Source organism: Hyperolius riggenbachi, chromosome 6, assembly GCF_040937935.1.
Source record: "Hyperolius riggenbachi isolate aHypRig1 chromosome 6, aHypRig1.pri, whole genome shotgun sequence".
NCBI lineage: Eukaryota > Metazoa > Chordata > Amphibia > Anura > Hyperoliidae > Hyperolius > Hyperolius riggenbachi.
In genome coordinates this window covers 307,417,028-307,436,532 of record NC_090651.1, presented here as the reverse complement: position 1 = coordinate 307,436,532, position 19,505 = coordinate 307,417,028, and the positions used below count along the sequence as shown (strand labels likewise).

General features: G+C 42.3%; 1 protein-coding gene across 3 annotated transcripts in view; it reads left to right on the top strand.

Moving 5' to 3' along the window:
• The window catches only part of LOC137521677 (pleckstrin homology domain-containing family A member 7-like), a 327,880-nt gene that overhangs the window by 280,464 nt on the left and 27,911 nt on the right, over positions 1–19,505 (top strand). For all 3 annotated transcript variants that reach the window (XM_068241281.1, XM_068241280.1, XM_068241282.1), the window contains 6 exons: positions 1,920–2,035; positions 4,389–4,823; positions 7,212–8,220; positions 9,469–9,549; positions 12,561–12,653; positions 13,794–13,862. In XM_068241281.1, coding sequence (XP_068097382.1) covers positions 1,920–2,035; positions 4,389–4,823; positions 7,212–8,220; positions 9,469–9,549; positions 12,561–12,653; positions 13,794–13,862 — 1,803 coding nt within the window. The remainder of the gene's footprint in view (positions 1–1,919; positions 2,036–4,388; positions 4,824–7,211; positions 8,221–9,468; positions 9,550–12,560; positions 12,654–13,793; positions 13,863–19,505) is intronic.

Below are 19,505 nucleotides of genomic sequence, written 5' to 3'. Positions count from 1 at the left end.
TGTAATATTCATTTGCAGCTACATCTTGTGTTTATTTTAAATAATTTGACTCACTTCAGGTTCCCTTTAACCTAGCGGAAGCGACAGTTGCTTTATTTAGCCTAGAGAAAGGGACGGTTGCTTTACTTGACCTGGAGAAAGGGACAGTAAGGCCTGGTTCACATTAGCAGTTTTTTTGCGGAGCCGGGCGTTTTTAGTTTAAGTTCAGCGGCTTGTTATAAAAACAAATCTAGCGCTCACAATATTAGCCAGGGGCGCCTGGTTTCACCTCCCTCTGTGATTTTCCAGAGGGGTGCAGGAATCCACATGCTAGCCTGAAGAGTCTCACAAGGTCAGATTTGGGATTATTGAAGCTTATCAGGAGAATGCTAGGAGAGTAGTGGTTGCGTGAAGAAGTTTAACTCTAGGAAAGTACTAGTTGGTTGAAGAAAATTAATGCTTGGAAAGTACTAGTTGGGTGAAGATAAATTACTAGAGTAGTAATGTGAATGGTAGGAGAGTAGTAGTTGGGTGAAGATGCTAAATGGATTAGTAGTTGGGTGAAGTAGATGGAAGCTAGGTGAGTTGTAGTTTGGTGAAGAAGAGGAATGGTAAGAGAATAGTACTTTAGTGAGGAACTTTAACCCCCCTGGCGGTCTAATTAATTTCGCCAGGAGGGAGCGCAGCAGTGTTTTTTTTTTTTTTTTTTTTTTAAATCATGTAGCGAGCCCAGGGCTCGCTACATGATAGCCGCTCCTCAGCGGCATCCCCCCGCCCGCTTCGATCGCCTTCGGGATTTATTTCCTGGAGGGCTTCCCCCGTCGCCATGGTGACGGGGCGGGATGACGTCAGCGACGTCATTGGGAGTCCCGATCCACCCCTCAGCACTGCCTGGCACTGATTGGCCAGGCAATGCACGGGGTCTGGGGGGGTGGGGGGGCAGCGCGATGGGCAGCGGCGATCGAGCGCGGGGCGGTGGCGATCGATGTGCTGACGCAGCTAGCAAAGTGCTAGCTGCGTGCAGCAAAAAAAAAAAATTAAGCAAATCGGCCCAGCAGGGCCTGAGAAAACCTCCTGCGCGGCTTACCCCGAACTATGTTACCGGGGTTACCGCCAAGGAGGTTAACCAAGGATTGAACTTGATCCCAATTAGTAGCTGATAACCCTTTTCCATAGAGAAATATTTATCTTTTCCCAAATATGTCATCTGAGACATCTGTATGACGAATATTGAGGTAAAACCCCTCCTACAGTGTGAAGATAGGGCCATTGTCCTGACAGTTTGCTGTCTGTGAACCTCATTGCATTGTGGGAAATAACGGCTTTTTCCAACTGCCAAGCTAGTAATATCTCCCTCTGTGCATAGAACTCTTAGTAAACAAACATTCCATACAGATCACCTGGCAGAACTTTAGAGGTCACCACTAGTGATAAATGTCAGAATGTAAATCGGGGAGAGGAAAGCTTTTACAATGGGCAGACACTGACAAAATCTACAAATGAATATTGTAAAAATAAGCAGTTTTCTTCATTATGTCATTAGTACTACAGTTCCTGTTTAAGTCCACCAGCCTAGGGAAATTGTACTACATGTAGTCCCCAGCCTCTGATGCTGTTGCATAATAGGAAATGGACAACATAGTGGCGTAGTGGCTTGCGCTGGGTTTCATCGCAAAAAAACTGGTAGGTTAATTGACTTGCCCTTAGGCTATACTTGGGTACAGACACACATGACCAGGATAGCTTACTGTCGGGGTGACGGGTTGCTGGTCTTCTTAATGGCCAATTGGAATAGTACAGGAAAAGAGCATTTTACAACTGTAAGATTATTCCTTCATTTAGAATATATAAATGGGTGCTACTTACTAGGCCTTTATTTTTGCTTTCGGTAAAAAAAAAATCTGCTTTGAGTACAGCCCTTGTTTTCTGTGGTTTTTCAGGCAGAACACCCCGGTATGAGGACCTATTACTTTGGAGCGGATACACAAGAGGACATGAATGCCTGGATCCGAGCCATGAACCAGTCTGCTCTGGTCGTCGGTGACAACAAAAACAAGTATGAATATTAGATGTCTTGTTAAACACTGAGCATGTCTCAGAGACCTCTGTGCACGGATCATCTCCTAGCTCATTGGCTTGCAATCAAACTCTTAATGGAGTCTATGAATAAACACGATGACAGAAGGCTACAAAATCAAATTCACATTTTTGGATGAGTAGTGGGTTTGATTTGATACCCATTTTCAGAAAATGACAATTTCAGCTTCATTTACCAAGTCTAGAGACTCGTAAGCTGTGCAGTATCCAATCACAAATCATTCTGATCTAAAACATTCCTTTCACTTTTAAAGACTTTGAGGTCATCTTGCAGTTGAGAAGCGGGGTCCTTAGTTTCTTCACTGGCATCTGACAATATTCTCCTGTTTATATAAAGGCATGTGTAAATAGAGCCGTAACAAGGAAAAGCAGCTATAGCTGTTGTTTCCTCTGCTTTACCTGCTAGCAGAAATGTTTATTTTGAGCAGCGTAGTGATTAGCTATCTCGCCTTGTAGCGATGGGTCCCCGGTTCGAATCCCAGCCAGGGCACTATCATCAGTTTTTCTGTATGTTCTCTCCATGGCTGTGTGGGTTTCCTCTGGACACTCCAGTTTCCTCCCACATATCAAAAACATGCAGATAAGTTAATTGGCTTCCCACTAAATTGGCCTTAGACTACGATACACACATAGACGTAGGACTATGTATGGGATTAGTTTGTGAACCCCTCTGACAAGACCGTATACTCTGTATAATGCTGCAGAAGATGACGGCGCTATATAAATACTAAAAATAATAAATCGAAGCATTTTATGTCTGTGTGGTTGCCACAAAGGGTAGTTGCCGTCTGAGTATGGCCGAAACCTTTTTGGCAGTTTTCAGAGATGTTTTCTTTGCTTTTTCTGCACTGATTTCCTAACCAGTCCCCAATGGTGAGCTCTTTCCAAATGTCCAACCTCCAACATGAATCAGTTTGCGGACTCAATCATGACCCCTTCCAAATGCCTAAGATTAACCTCCAGGCCCCTATCGTAAAGCTAATTTTCCCTCACCCCACTCCCTAACAATAATTCTTTGTTGTCTAGAAATCTGTACATGTTAACAAATGCTTATTGGCGTTCATAGCTTATAATTACAGATGGCCAATGCAATATTGGCCCAATTCCAAGCTGCATGCAATTTGTATTAAAGTTCTATGGAAGTCATAAAAATTAGAATTTTTGACAGTCTGTAATCAGTATTCTGTCCTAGTAACCGTATACGGAGTATGAATTGCCTTCTTAAAACAGAAAATACTTGTGATAATTCGGTTTTAAGTGAACTGAGGTTTCCCATGATGCATCACTCCTGAATATGCAAATCATCTCATTAGGTGTTAACCTTTTAGCAGACAATGTTTTTTAGTTTTGCTAGTGCTCCAGGTCAATTTATTTTAACACATTTTTTATTTCTTCTTTGTTACATTCCCTTGCTTCTAATTAGTACTGCTGTAATGTGTATTTGTGGTCTCTTGTCACTAGAGGGCGGTGTGAGACAGTTTCTAGATTTTCTGCCAGAGAGTGATCAAAGCATTCCAAGAATTTACAGCTCGAGTTCTCCTGACTGAGGTCAAAATTAGTGCACTTATCGCAAACGAGATCAATCTATTGAAGCTGCTAATGGGTTAAAAAGGCAAATTATCCTCAGTGTTGCTTTTTAGTACTAGGGCTTTTCGGTCTCTTTTATCTCCTCATACTTTCCTAGTGGTTCTGGGTGACCATGAGCTATCTGGGTATTCTGTATTAACTCTACAGTGGAGGCTGACATATACCGTATGTCTCATGTTACACAATGCTAATGTCCTGGATGTTCTGCTGAAAGTTGGCCTCTAATGCTTCAAGCCACTGACCCAGAATGAGTATGCTGATGGGGTACACAGACAGTTGACTCATTTTATCCTTTTGGTGCCTCTGTTCTCTCCTATATAATATTGTATCCACCCTGGGTGGAGGGTTGCGACCCTTTCTACTATCTACAGAGAGCGACTTTTTATTCCTGAGTGGGGTCAGGATAATCTCCCCACCTGCCTTTACAGTGGTTGCCTATTGGTGACCCATGTTTGTGAGTATAACAACTATTACTCTTTGTCATTACCCCCTTTGTCAATACATACTACACTATTGGGGCTCTTGGTGTTCCTCTGTTTATCTCGTTAACCACTAACATGGATTATTGCCACCAGTGCTCAGGTTCCACCCTTAGTTGGTAACATGTCTTGTATGTGTGAAGCCCTTTTCATTGTGTAAGATGGATTTTTTTATTGTTTCTAGATGTAGACTGCTAAAGATACTTGCCCGAGACAAGTGGTAATTGTTTTCTGTCTTCCATACAGAAATAGTCATGGACACCACCTGACTCCGCAGGATGAGTTGTATGCCAGCTATGAGGATTTTTCCCACAGTGATATAAATGCAGGAGGAGATGATGGGAAGAGTGCAGAGTCTCTGGAGATTGCTCACCTGTCTGAGAGTAGGTCACAGGATGAGAGCTCCCGGGAAAGTCTGCCGGAACAGGACAGGAATGGGGACTTGGAGAAAGATCACTTATTTAGTGGACTTAGAGAGTCCTTATCAGATGTCATACAGCGCTACACATCGGTCTCCCAGAATGGGTCTGTCCCACCACCAACACCAGAGAGTTCTGTGAGGAACATGGAGTTTACCTTCGTCAGACAGGAAGTTGAAAGCAAGATGTCACAGGAAGGGAAGGACTCTATACCAGAGGATGAAGAATGGGTGCCTTTCCACAAGGATCAACCTTCTACAGAGTAAGTTAATGTTTGAAAGCTGATAAAATAACTATGGGGAGGGAAGGGGGTCCTTGTTTGTTAGCATTCAGCTGTGATGTGGAACAAATTTGAGGTCAATCAATACATGAATTTACGTATCCAATCTTGTGGTATGGCAGCATGTCACCATCAGGCCATCTCAGAGTGTTCAAAGCAGGTCTGTGGAGTTGGAGTTGAGGAGTTGGAGCGATTGTTTTAAGTACTTGGAGTCGGTGGTTTCATAAACTGAGGATTTAGAATTGGAGTTTGATTTTTGTACCCACTCCATAGCCCTGCAAGGGCTGTCAAGTCTGAGTAATTTTGGGTACCTGGAGTCGGTGATTTCATAAACTGAGAAGTTGGAGTTAGATGATTTTTGTATTGACTCCTCAGCTCTGGTTGAAAGTGTACTTAGACTTCATTGTGCTCAAAATGAAGTCGTCATCAGTAATACACGATACTTTAATGATTTTAGATGCATTTTTTGTATTACTGCTATATTAGCTCTACTAATTTCAATATAAACTGTTACTCTGTGCTTATGCTGTTAGTAAACTAGCTACAGTGTATATTGTCCTCCACAGAGCACCATCCAGTTAGCACCATGTTTCAGGCAGAATTGTCAAAGGACTATGCCCTTTCTGTCTAATGAAATAATAAATATAGGGTAGTAGCCCCTGCAGTTGGTAAGCTCTGACCATTGTCTTTTTTTGCTTGGATTATCTTTTCCTACTTCCAGCACGTTGACATTTTAACTATTTTTCCACTGTAATGACTGGCGGTGGGCAAAATTTATATAAAAACAGTTAGCAGTCCAAGACAACTTTCCTCCATTTTCAATGAGCAGAGCAGCAATTCAAGGAAGAAGACTTGTATTAAAGGGGAACTGTAGAGAGAGGTATATGGAGGCTGCCATGTTTATTTCCTTTTAAGCAATACCAGTTGCCCGGCAGCCCTGCTGAGTCTCTGCCTCTAATACTATTAGCCATAGCCCCTGAACAAGCATGCAGCAGATCAGGTGTTTCAGACTTTAAAGTCAGATCTGACAAGACTAGCTGCATGCTTGTTTCTGGTGTTATTCAGATACTACTGCAGAGAAATAGACCTGCAGGGCTGCCAGGCAACTGGTATTGATTAAAAGGAAATAAATATGGCAGCCTCCGTATACCTCTTACTTCAGTTCCCCTTTAAGCGCTATATGAGTTGTTTTTTCTGAGATAAAAGAGACACACTTAAAGGGAACCTTAACTGAGAGGGATATGGATGTTTCCTTTTAAACAATACCAACCAGTTGCTTGGCAGTCCTAATAATCTCTTTGGCTGCAGTAGTGGCTGAATCACACTCCTGAAACAAGCATGCAGCTAATCCAGTCTGTCTGACTTCAGTCAGATCACCTGATCTGCATGCTTGTTGAGGGGCTGTGGCTAAAAGTATTAGAGACACAGGATCAGCAGGAGAGTCAGGCAACTGGTATTATTTGAAAGGGAAAAATCCATATCTCTTTCAGTTTAGGTTCCCTTTAACAAAACATTCAGCACTGTTCTATGTGTTTAAAGCCGAGGTGAAAATACTCTGATGAGATGAGAAACTGATGAGAATAACTATTATATTTCTCCTCCTACTCCTAAAAATGGTTTAATATCCCTTAGTTTTCTTTTGTATTTAAAGTAAACCAAAGATCAAAAAATCTAAAGAATCGATACTTACCTGTGGCTTCCTCCAGCCCCATTAGCACGTGAGAGTCCCTCGCCGTCCTCCCGCTGTCTGCCGTTCAGCCGTGATCAGCCCAGATAACTGGCTCAGTCTCGTGTCAGTCCGGGTCTACTACGCATGCGCGCATGCGCGCATGAGCAGAAGACCCAGACTGGACCCTACCGAGCCTGTTACCGGGCCTGAACGGCAGACCGCGGGAGGACGGCGAGGGACTCTCACATGCTTATGGGGCGGGAGGAAGCCCCGGGTAAGTATCGATTCTTTAGATCTCTTGTACAATTTAAACATTCACAAAGTAGGCTGAATGTTTTACTGTCTCTAATCGATGGCAGCCTTTAAGTGTCAGAGTTAGAAAAAGGTCAATAGTTCAAGTATTTTATCTCTCCCTGCCCTCAGAAATTGTTTTCTGCCAGGAAAACTTTTATGGCTGCAATTTGCTTATCACTGATGTACTATGTTCCCAAGGTACGACAAGACAGAAGCTGTCACTTCCATGCCTAAAAATTAACTCTTTCTTGCCACAAAATACAATAAGTAAAATAGCCTGGTTATTATGTTTTGTACTGTACAGGCACATGTTTGTTTATGTAATATATTGCCTCTGTTACACTTTAAAACTCTCTCTAATACGAAGCGGTTCCTGTATCCTTCATTTTGTTCTGTATTTCCTGCAGGCCTTACCAAGCCAGGAGTCCTCCTAGACCTCATCCGAATGGATTTGAATGTCCTCATGATGAATACGCTTCTCCTCTCTCCCGCTCTGCCCCTTCTTCTCCTGCCATGATTCCTACACGAGTAAACAATACTGGGGTTGTCGAAAGAAACTGGAATTCGAGAGATGAGAAATTAATCCAGCAAAATGAGAATATAGAAACCCGAGATGCAAGAAATATGGCCCCGTATCCTTCAGCAACTACAACATGCCCTTCTCCAGAAAAAATGGAGTATGTGGTACAGAGACTGATTAAGGCCTCGCGATCACAATCCCTTCCTCCAACCCCATCAGAGGTTTCTAGGCATCGTATTATAAAGAGAAGTCCTCCTCCCAATTTGAAGTATGCAAATACTGTGCACTACACAGAGAGTCCTCATTCCAGTGCTACTCCATCTGTCAGCAGTCCTACCAGAAAAGAGATACACCTAACCCCAAATCTCAGCCCCAAAATCCAATCCCCCAAACATAGAGCAGCATCTAATGAAGATGTATTTGTGGCTGTGACTGGATCTCCTTCTCTAGGTAGGATAACCGTTCGATCCAACACGCCCATCGGACGTGTGGACATTCTTCCTTCAGAAGACAGGATTTCAAATTCTGCAGCAATCAGACATGGTGATGAAAGATCTAGTGAGTACTATGTGACCAGCTCTAGGACCAGAACCCATATTGTAAAATCGGCATCAAGACCGCAAACCCCGTCTGATCGGTACGATGTGTTGCCGTCTGATGATCCTTTGGCGGGGTCTACTTTGGCAAAGGCTTCAAATCGATATACAAGAAGATCTCAGCCATTGGGTGCAGAAGAAGATAGGATGGATGGAATGACTGCTAGAGGTCATGGGTATCTCAACAGCAGAGTGCAAATAAGACCAAACGCTCCATCGGAGAGAGTAATTGTAGAAGAATACAATCCAGAATTGTCTCTGACTCCATCCATGAGAAGACATCGAAGCCAAGGACCAAGGGTACAGTTAATTTTACTTCACTTTCCAATGTAATTTGAGCATGTTCATGTAACTGTACAATCGCTGACCCTGTTAATACAAACGTAAAATCATCTGAATAGTATTAACATTAAAACATTCCAAAATGATCCCTAAAAGTACCACTATAGTGGTAAAAAGTAAGCAGTTAAAATCTGACAGAACCAACGGGTTTTGGGACTAGTCCACCTCCTCGTGGGATATTCTCTGGGTTTTCTTGGTTTTCAAAAGCATTCCCTGAATGGTAGCTGCTATGACTAGCTGCTAAAATAGTAAGATACCGGCCAGCCTCCCTACTTGCTTGTCCCCAATTTTCGCAGCAACTTTAGCAACTGCCATTCAGGAAATGCTTTTGATTTTTCTTGCTAAAGAACCATGTTTAGAGCTCCTCTATTGATTGGATCAAATTACACCAGTGAAGGCTGGAGCTGTTGGAACTGTAGTCAGATTATTTTGATAAAATGAAATGGGCAGGTTTGTTACGGTTAGCAGCTTCGCTTTGCTCCAGATCACTTACCACGGTATGTAGTGGTCAGCATTGTCCACAGTTTGTGCACAAAGGCATTTGTCACTTGTAGGAATTTGTGGTTACTTGATTGGAACAAGACCTTTTTACTTGCAAATGATGTTGAGGCAAAACTCCAATATGTCATGACTGATATATCTCACTGGATTTTCTGTATTTGTCTACAGTTTCTGCCAAATTACTTGTACTGTATATTTCCTAGAAAGCAAAGAGATATATTTATAATACTCATTATGCTTATTGATCTGTGAAACGATGCAACACAAACTTGTGTTGGAGTATTTTACATTCTAGCTACTGCTGTTCTTGTTACATATTCTGTTTTGAGAGCTTGACCTTTTGTACTACAGTTGACCACGCTTATTGCTCTTTTGGTCCAGCTGTAGATTTCCATTGGCATTGCTTGCTGGCTTCTTGGCAGTGTTTCATTACCTCAGTGGTAGGTTTTGTCAAAACGAACAAGCAGTTTTTTTCCATTGATCATTATTGTTTGTTTTTGCTATGGTGAAGCCAGATCCAATCCCTTTGTGTTACATATCTTCTGCAGGAATCCATTTCTTTGTGAGGGCAAAACCTACTGAGATACGAGATTCATGCTGGACAAACAACTTTTGTTTCCTGTATTAGAATGCACAGTTAATGGAAAGATTCTGAACACAACTGTCTTCCTGTTTTCATAAGTTTCCATGTCTTTCTGCCAACAGTATTCGGAGAGGTCATTCCTTCCTCCAGCGGCCTGTTCCGGCCGAGGTCTTGGCTACACACCGAGGCACCTGTCAAAGATGGTGAGTGGACCATTGTATGAGTGAATGAACGGCGTCGGTAGACAAACTTGTGTCTTTCAAGCGAGGAAAACTATCTTTCCCCGAGTGCATTATTCCTGAAACATTGATAGCTGTGCAGAGAATACAAGGCTTTCTTTAACTTCCGAAATTGGCTATCGTTGTGTCTAGTCTTGTATTTCCTTGGGGCTATGGCCAGGCTATTTGAGTTCCAGACGAGCAGTGGTCTCGTCAAACCCTTCATTCTTGGCGACCTTCGCATCCTGTGTTTTCTGAGTTAGACAACAAAATGGGATGTTTCTGCAGGATACTCATTTCAGCTGTGAGTGAATTATGCATTTAATACATATATTAATGCAGCGTAAAGTGGGTCTAAACTCGGAACTTTCTCTCTGCTCTAAAAGATTAGGCACAGCATGATGACCTGTGGGGAAAAATGCCTTCATTACCATTTAGGTATCAATAAAATGCATTTTTAACTGGATTAACTTTCATTGAGCACAGGAAGAGTTAAAGCCTCAGTCTTTTTCTGTACAGGCAAGGGCCATGGTCCTATGAGTCACATTTTCTGATAAGGCTAATACAACACTGATGTAGCTAAACAAGCACACACAGCTCAGTGCAGTAGATTTCTACGGCATTTTTATGTGAAATGAAAACTATTCATTGTGTGTTGTGCAAAGGTTCGGGTCTGCTTTAAAGCAGTCCTAAACAACAATTGTGGGTTCCCCCACTGCATCCATGATTAGTAAGGCAGACTGCATGTCCTATACTATTTGTGTCCTATATTTCTATGATACAGATATTTCACTGTATTTTAGAATGCATGTAACTTTCCACCTTTGTCACTGTCCCCGAGGAGATTACAGTTCAGCCTGCACACTACACTACAGTCCAGCAAGCTGAACCACTCTAGGGCCATTTTGGTAACGCGATAATTGTAGCACCAGTTCCGACACAAACCGTTTCTAATGGTGGCCATACACGGTACAATAAAAACGTTCGATTTTCCCGTTTATTCGATCTAATTGATCGAATTTAATGAAAGTTGAAAATATTTTTTTTTCGATCAAGAAATTTGAACGATTATCCCGGTTTTTCGGGAAAAATGATCGGACATGCTGGAAAAATCTTTATATTCGATCTAACGGAATAATCGAACTAAATTATCTAATTGAAAAATTGTACCGTGTATGGCCACCATTAGACCAATTAAAGCACTCAGGTGCCGAGCTTGGTTATGTCTATAGACGTATTGGCTGATGCTTAATAAATCATTAATAAAATACCTGCTGTGGAGCTCAAACACTGCCCACTTCCTGCTCCACTAACTGCCTGTACTTTAGGCTGCAGTTTTATTTACAACCTAAACAGTGGAGATGATGCAGACATTGGGAGCTGCCACATTCCCAGAGACTTGAAGTCTGACACTCTCACAGCAGCTTCTGGTCATGTGATCAAAACTAAAAAACTGAATGTCTAGCTATGGAAAGTGTCTCTTCTCCCCATCCCCATTTGTTCTGTTAGGTGAACTGCTAAAATGGGACTCTAATCAATAGTTCTTCAGTATTTTATAGTCCTATGCAGATGCTTATATTCATCCATTAAGTGGTGAAGCATTGAATCCCTTCCCCCTGGCACCACCAGCAGAGATAGATGAAACTGGAGGGGACAGCTGGCAGAGGAATCTGGGACAGTAAGGAGTAATTTTCTTTAGAGTTGTAGCAAATAGGAAGTGAAAATAAACTAAGACTAGATTTTAGCTTTTTTTTAGCTTTAAAGTTTTGACTTCTCACATTTTTAAAGTTATTCAGCTCCCATACAGACAAATCTTATCTGTTATATCAGTGAGAGGTATTCTACTGTTGGGTGCAGAGAAACTGTCGTGTAGAACCCTAGAATTTTAACTCTTGCAGTGAGGAAAGAGAAAAAAGGAACACAGGCTAGTTCTGTGTAGGATTGGGACTGTACATACATGTTTACCTTATGTCACTTTAGGTACCCTTTAGCACCATCGGTAGGGTATCTTAAAATAGGCCCTTAATCAATAAAGTGAGTCTTGTATTATTATTAAATTTAAACTGCCCTCTTATCCGCATGGAATGCAAAGGGGGGGGGTCTTTTTATTTTGCATCACCAAGTAGTGAGGGCCTGTTTCCACTTGTGCGGTGCGAATTCGTTGTGGAAAACGTGAAAACTAATTCACATTCGTATGCAAATTTTACTCCAAATTTGCGTACTTTTTGCGTATGTTAGTAAGTATGTGAACTTAACCATGTCAGTGCCTGTGTGCTTTTATATTGATTGTATGCGAAAACGTATGCGAATTCGCATTGAAAATTCGCATAGCGAAAACGCATTTTTCCTATTACATTGTAATTCTGATGGCTCTGCTGTGCAGGTTTTTCCTGCACAGAAAATGCTCTGTATTCCTGACAAGTGGATACAGGCTAATTAACTTGTATTGGTTGTGCGAATCTGCGTGCAGCAAACGCATGCAGATTCGCGATAGTGGAAACAGGCCCTAAGGCCTAGGTTGTATATGTAAACTTTGTTGTGTGGTTTTTAACTTAATAATATGTGTAGTATGCTATAGGCTAGGACATCAAGCATTTTACAGAATAATATCTGATGACCCCACTGTTGCTGGGAGGTGCAGTGCATTCCGAAACAAAGCTGCTGCTCACTCTTTTTGTCTGCTGCACAGTGCTGTCCTATCGATTTTGTTATTGAATGTGCACCAGATAGAATCGCAGTCTCTCAACCTTGTGGTACAACGCATGGCCAGCTGCATTTCATAGACTTTTTTTATAGAGAGTGGTAAAAAAAAAGTATTAACCAAAGTGTTGTGTACAAAGTGTTGTGTACAATCTGTGGAATGCATTTCATATTTTCAAAGAAAGGATTGTAAAGTACTTGTTTTGTGCCACGTTGCTGCCAAAATGTCACTCGGCATCAACAAATATTATGGCCAACAAATGCCCAGTTATAACAAAAGTGTTTTGTTCCCACAGGGTTCAGCCAGTTACTCCCAGCTGCCCCCATTACCTCCGGTGTCCACCCGCCCCCACCTCCCGGCCGGGAAAAGGATGTCTCTGAGTGCTGTGGTGAGGCTTCATGTTCTGTTTAAGTTAAAAAGGGGAGAAAAAGACACATTTAATATAGTAGAAGTGGTAGCCTTTCTGCTTCTTTTGAAATGTTTAAAGAGGAGCTGTTAGGTATAAGGTCTCAGAGAAAATAAACACATATCAGTAGCTAAAGATTGGCTGTACTTACATTACATATGCATTTCACTGTCCACGTTTGGATTTCACAGAATTTGTATATAGTGTATGCAGATATAGATGCTCCTGACAGCTCATGGCAGGCTCCATGTTTTTCTGTCAGATGTGTCATCATGTCCTGCCTGCTTCCTGATCACAGAAAAGCTGGTACTAAATAACACAGTGTGCAGTGAATATTAATGAGCCATGTGGCTAGGAACAATAGCTGACTCCTGCAGTGTACTCTGCCCCGAGATTTATCAGTGCTACGCGCTGGAAGGATTAGAAGCTGCTGTAACGTCTCATTAGCAGCCGAGGGGAGGGCCCCAGAATGCTTTGCAGTTTAGTATGCGGCTTGCGTCCTTATGGGTCTATAACAGCCTTTAAGATAAGCACACATCAAAGGTAACTGAGATTTTTATCTTCACTAATGGCTTTTGGGCTTCCTTCTAAACTGTTTAACACAGGAGAATAGAGGTTTAAATTAGCTTCTGCAGCCTGACAGTTGCTCTTTAATGCGTACTTGAGTCGAATGGGATTATTACTTAACCTGGGGCTTCCTCCAGGTCTTGTTAGTCATCTCCTTTGCCGTCCTATAGAATGCCCAGAGCTTTGTGCTCATGCACAGTTCCTTAAGACTGTAGCTGCACTTGTGCAGAAAACTCCCGGCCACGCAGAGTGTTGGAGGTCCTCTGTAATGTCGATGGGTGGGTAAAAGATGTTAAAAGATGTGGTGCTGCCTGAACTGGACCATGGGAAAATGGGGCTCTGCACCTGTCTCCCTTTTCTCTGGAGACGCATAATGATTACCGGTATATGGGCATCCAAGGTGGCAATTTTGCTTCCAAATCCTGGAAATAAATTAATGTACTGGAAAACCTTGTGAATTTCAGATGTCATTAAGCAATCATAACCATATTACATGTGGGTGTCTCATGTAAACGTCTTCAGTTCTAATGTACATTATTTTTTTATTTTTTTTAGGCACCAGGACCTGTCCAGTATCGGGATAGAGGGCCTTATCAAGGGCGTTTGCCAGAAAACAGCATTGATGTAAGAATGTTGTCCTGCGCTTCTGACATCAGGGCTTCTCTTGCCACAAGGCATACTAGAATTATTGTCTAAAGCGCCACACACACGGATGGGATGGTACAGTCCAGAGGTGGCGTGGTGCAATCCTGGAGGGGATTATTGCCCATAGAGTTCAGAGAATAATCTGGGCAGCGAAGTGAAACAGTCTGTTAACCCAGTATCTGTCACGCTCGGTGGTATATTCTCCACAGTCAGAACGTAATGCATAACCTGACGTGAAGGAGACACACGCAAGCACAAGGAACCAGGATATCCCCAGTTATAGTGCGAACTAGTGGAGGAGAGGACTGACTCTAATAGGAGATGTGGCACACAGAGCAGGCGTAGATCCGAGCCACCACAAACAATGCCTAACAATGGTGGCTCAGTGCAAGGTAGCGCTGAGCGCATTAACCAGCACTCAGATCAGGACAGGTAGACAGAATGAACGCTTGCGAAACTAGTAACTGACTCAGTAACCGCAAGCACCCATAAACAGGACAGACTGAAACGAGGCAGCCAATCGCAAATGCAGCGATGGCCTACCTCGCAGAAACAGGACTGAACTAGCTAAGCACGGGTGATCATAAGCGCCATCTACCGAAACGTGCTGAAACTGACTGACTGAACACAGGATATAAACAGTTCGAGTTCGTATATATCAGCGACACTGATGTATTAGCGTAACACGAATACAAGGAAAATAACAAACGCGCTAGTATGCGTATATATTGGCGGTGAACCAATATATGAGGCTAGACCAGCAAAGTAACAAATATTGATAAACCAGAACAGGGCTAGAAGGACTCAATGACTCCTGCGCAGGAGTCAGTGCAGTCCACACGGGATAACACGAGAACTAGGAACAGGAACGGGCCCAGAGTAACAGGCTGAGATTGAAACTATGATAGCCCGTGGAGCACTGCAGTAAGCAGCTCTTTATACTGAGGTCATCCAATGGGAGCAGACATGCAGATTCCCACACGGGTGAATGATGATCAGTCACAAGCTGGCAGCAGGTAAAGGCAGACAAAACTATGCAACCTGCATGAAAGGGATTGCAGCTCCACTGCAACAGACATTGGCCTCAATTCACTAAGATCATGCTGGAGATAAGGCAAGAGAAAACGTACCTCCACATAGTGAGAGAGTTATCTTATCTCTTCATTCCTTACGTTACCTCCTCTGTTGTTAATTTACCTCCTTTGTAGTTATTTTCACACGCAGTTAATGAACAGCCTGTCTTTAACTCTGGAGTTATTTTAAGGATTAAAGAGTTAACTTAAAGACAGAAGGGTTAACTTTAGGTTTGCCTGAGGTAAAATGTTTCCTGAATACTACATGCCTTATCACCATGGTAACAACTCTAGAAGAGTTATTAAAGACAGGAGATAAGCTTAGTGAATTGAGGCCAATGTTTGTTTTCACAAGAGCATCCCAAACAGTCATGAACTGCAGAGCGACTGCAGATGGAATCAACATTTAGTGTGAATGCAAGCAAAACTATGCAAGCAAATGCATGTAAAGAAATCAAAAACTGCTTGTCTACAGTACAACTGCAGCCAGCAGTACATGCTGCAGAAGTGATCATAACAGTATCTTTATTTTAGACATCTGTTTGTACTTAAACAGGAAAGTGTTAGAGGAGCTGTCAGCCATACTATCTCAGAAAAAAAAACACATATATAAGTAGATAAATACTTGCTCTACTTACATAACATATGTATTGCACTGTCCACGTTTTGATTTTAGTGATTTTACTATAGTAAAAAAAAAAATCTTTTTTAGGATTCTTCATTATAACTGTGTCTATCTTGAAGCCAATCCTGATGTAATTTCCTCCCTTACTCTCCTCTGCCTGATTGTGTATGCATGGTCCGCCCTTCTCCCAGTCTTCAGGCACTCCCACCCAGCTCTGCAATAGAAAGTGCATTGTCTCAGAATGATAAAAACGAGGAACACCAAGAGCCCCAATAGTGTAATATGTACTGGTAAATGGTTACTATATAGAGTAAATATTAATACTCACAAACCAGGGTTACCATTAGGCAACCACTGTAAAGGCAGGTGGGGAGATTTTCCTGACCCCACTCAGGAATAAGAAGTCGCTCTCTGTAGATGAGAAAAAAGGGGGGTTCAACCCTCCACCCAGGGTGGACTCAATATTATGCAGGAGAACAGAGGCGCCAAAAGGATAAAAGGAAGAAATGAGCTTAAAAACCAAATTCTTGGTAAGTAGAGGAGGTAGTGGTGGACTTACCTCCTCCAAGTAGACACACAACGACTGTAGTAAGGACAGTATGCTATTGCTCCATTGTAATTGCCTGATGAAGCGGGATCAAACCTGCGAAACGCGTTGCATATTTGGAGTTCATAAATAAAATATATTGACTGTGTCTTTACTACAGTGGTTGTGTGTCTACTTGGAGGAGGTAAGTCCACCACTACCTCCTCTATTTACCAAGAATTTGGTTTTTAAGCTCATTTAGCTTCCTTTTATCCCTTTGGCGCCTCTATTGTCTCAGAGTCACCATGGGCCTCTTGTCTGCATTTCTGATTAGTGCTCTCCTTGTTCAGCCTGTGAGTTTAGGTGGACGGCCTTGTCTTGGTAGGTTTACAGTTGTGTCATACGCCTTCCATTTCTGAACGATCGCTTGAACAGCGCTCCGTGGGATTTTCAAGGCTTTGGAAATCATTTTGTAGCCTAATGCTGGGTCAGCGGCTCTATCCCGGCACGTCACCGCTTATCCGCACCTGCGCGCGGATCGATTCCCGCTCGTCCCCACGGGCGCTTCTTATCAGCGCTTCGTTTTTTTTATTGTCTGCCCGCGGGGATCGAGCGCGGTATCGATCCGCTACGGTGATCGGACAGGTTGAATCTTATCAATCGAGCCATCAGCGGCTTGATTGATAAGAACTATCTAACCGTGTGTGCCCAGCATAAGCCTGCTTTAAATTTCTCAATAACTTTATCCCTGACCTGTCTGGTGTGTTCTTTGGACCTAATGGTGTTGTTGCTCCCAATATTCTCTTAGACAACCTTTGAGGCCGTCACAGAGCAGCTGTATTTGTACTGACATTAGATTACACACAGGTGCACTCTATTTAGTCATTAGCACTCATCAGGCAATGTTTATGGGCAACTGACTGCACTCAGACCAAAGGGGGCTGAATAATTATGCACACCCCACTTTGCAGTTATTTATTTGTAAAAGATGTTTGGAATCCTGTATAATTTTCGTTCCACTTCTCACATGTTCACCACTTTGTATTGGTCTTTCACGTGGAATACCAATAAAATTGATTCATGTTTGTTGCAGTAATGTGACAAAATGTGGAAAACTTCAAGGGGGCTGAAGCCAAGCCACTGTATATAAAACACTTAAATAACAATAAAATAAAGAAGGTTGAGGTGGCTTACCTCATAGATGACAAACTCACTTAAGGAAGTTTAATGGATAATTGAGCACAGGCAACGCGTTTCGTGGGACTATGCCCACTTCCTCAGGCCAATTAAAAGTGCCAGAGCCATCTATATGCCAGACTTGGGGTGCCTCTGAAGTCTGAGGCGCCCTGAAACTGACATATAGACGGCTCTGGCACTTTTAATTGGCCTGAGGAAGTGGGCATAGTCCCACGAAACGCGTTGCCTGTGCTTATCCATTAAACTTCCTTAATTGAGTTTGTCGTCTAAGTTAAGCCACCTCAACCTTCTTTATTTTATTGATTTTAAAGTTCTTTATATATATATATATATATATTGGGCGCCTCTTTTCCTTTGCTGTTTAGCCAATCAGGCTGCATTAGTTAAGTCTGAGAGCAAAGTAAAGAAGCAAAAAAAAAAAAAAAAAAACCAGCATGCCCTGCAACTTCCTTCGTGCAGCAGTGGACCAAATAAGAGTCAGGTAAACTGGAGAATGATCATTTATCAACAAGAAAAGTAATAGTGATTTTAACTTTTGGATTGCCTGGTTAGCATCCCTATTACTTGTTTACCAGATAAAAATAAAGAATTGATTTTATGCCTGACATTTACACTTTAAATATAGTTTCACTTTAGGAAATACAGAGTAGAAATGTATTCTTGCATAGCGACACATCAGAACACAGCTCTAAACTATCGCCAGAGGTTTAAGTAATGATCCCTGAAGGCAACAGAAATGCCGCAACTTTAAATGGCTGTATTGTTTATAAGCGTGTCGAGCAGTTTCTGACTGAAGCTTGCAGCAGGACGGGGGAGGAACAGACATACACAGTATAGTTCAGAATGGCTATTTTGTATCAGAGCTCTGCTGATGTGGGATTTGTGGTATGATACAAAGCCGTGCTAGCTACATATTATCACTTTATTATTTCTTGATGTTCAGGGAAGTAATACAATGTATCCTTTATTCCAAACGCGCATAATTACTGATAAAAATGTGCATTTTTGTTCCATGTGTTTTGAGTTGTTAAATTTGGAATGCTCTCTGTTAAACGCAAAGTAAAACAAGGATTTATTTATGTGCAGAGAACACGATCAGCGTGCATAGCTCACATTTTAAATGCTGAATATAGGCATTCTTTTATCAGATGGCCATACACATAAATACTGCACAGCAGAGATTCTGGGATAAGCTGATGGAGAGGAGATGAGAAATGTGAGATATAACAGCATGTTATAGCTTTGCTCCCTCCATTCAGTTTACTTAATAGGACATTGATAATTCTGTTGCAAGCAGGAACTATCAGTCATAGGTACTGCTGCCAGAGGAATTGTTTGTGTAGGGGACTGCTTTGTTAGGGCCCTTACCCACAATCCTTTAGCTCCTGACAAAGTTGTCATATGGACCATGCCAGGTGTGGAGCGTGCCTCCCTCCGCCCTTACTAGCTTGCTGCAAACTTAACATTATTCAGGACCCTGGTCTGTGGTATACTCATCAGGGCCAGATTTGTACTCTTTACTGCCCAAGGCCACTATCAACAGCTGCCCCCATTCAGTATAGGTAGTCAGACGACCCTTCCCCCTCCCTCCAGTATAGGTAACTCATTACCTCTTCCCTCCAGGTATCCTGATGACCCCTATCCTCTAGTATATGAAGCCAGGTGACCCTCCTCTCCTTTCATATAGATAGCCTGATGACCTCTCCTCCCTCCAGTATAGGTAGCCAGGTGACCCTTCCCTTCCCCCTAGTACTGCCTGCTGCCTACTTGCCCTTGATCCTGTGGTGTCCTAGGCCATGGCTTATGTGGACTTGGCTTAAATCCGGCCCTAATAGTCATTGTTATCCCCCACACAGAGATGTGTTTGGGGTGGTCTGTGCTTTTGGTGTCTAGTACATCCTCTGTCTTTTAAAGATGTTTTTAAACCTTTTTCATGACCTGTAATAAAGAATGTATATACATTGGTGGTGCAGCCCATTCTTTTGGGGATTTTTGTGTTCCAACAAGTTTGCATTTGATGTATTGATCCTGTGGCTTGCACACCTTGCATGTATTGGGAGTGCGGGTATTTGTGTAGAATAGATCTTTATCTAAATACTTAGTTCTTAGTAAAATTTATTCTAGGCCAGAAAGTTAGTAAATTTACCAACTTTGAGGAGCGTTTCCTAGTGGGAACAGCAATCAAGGAGGTGGGGGTAGAG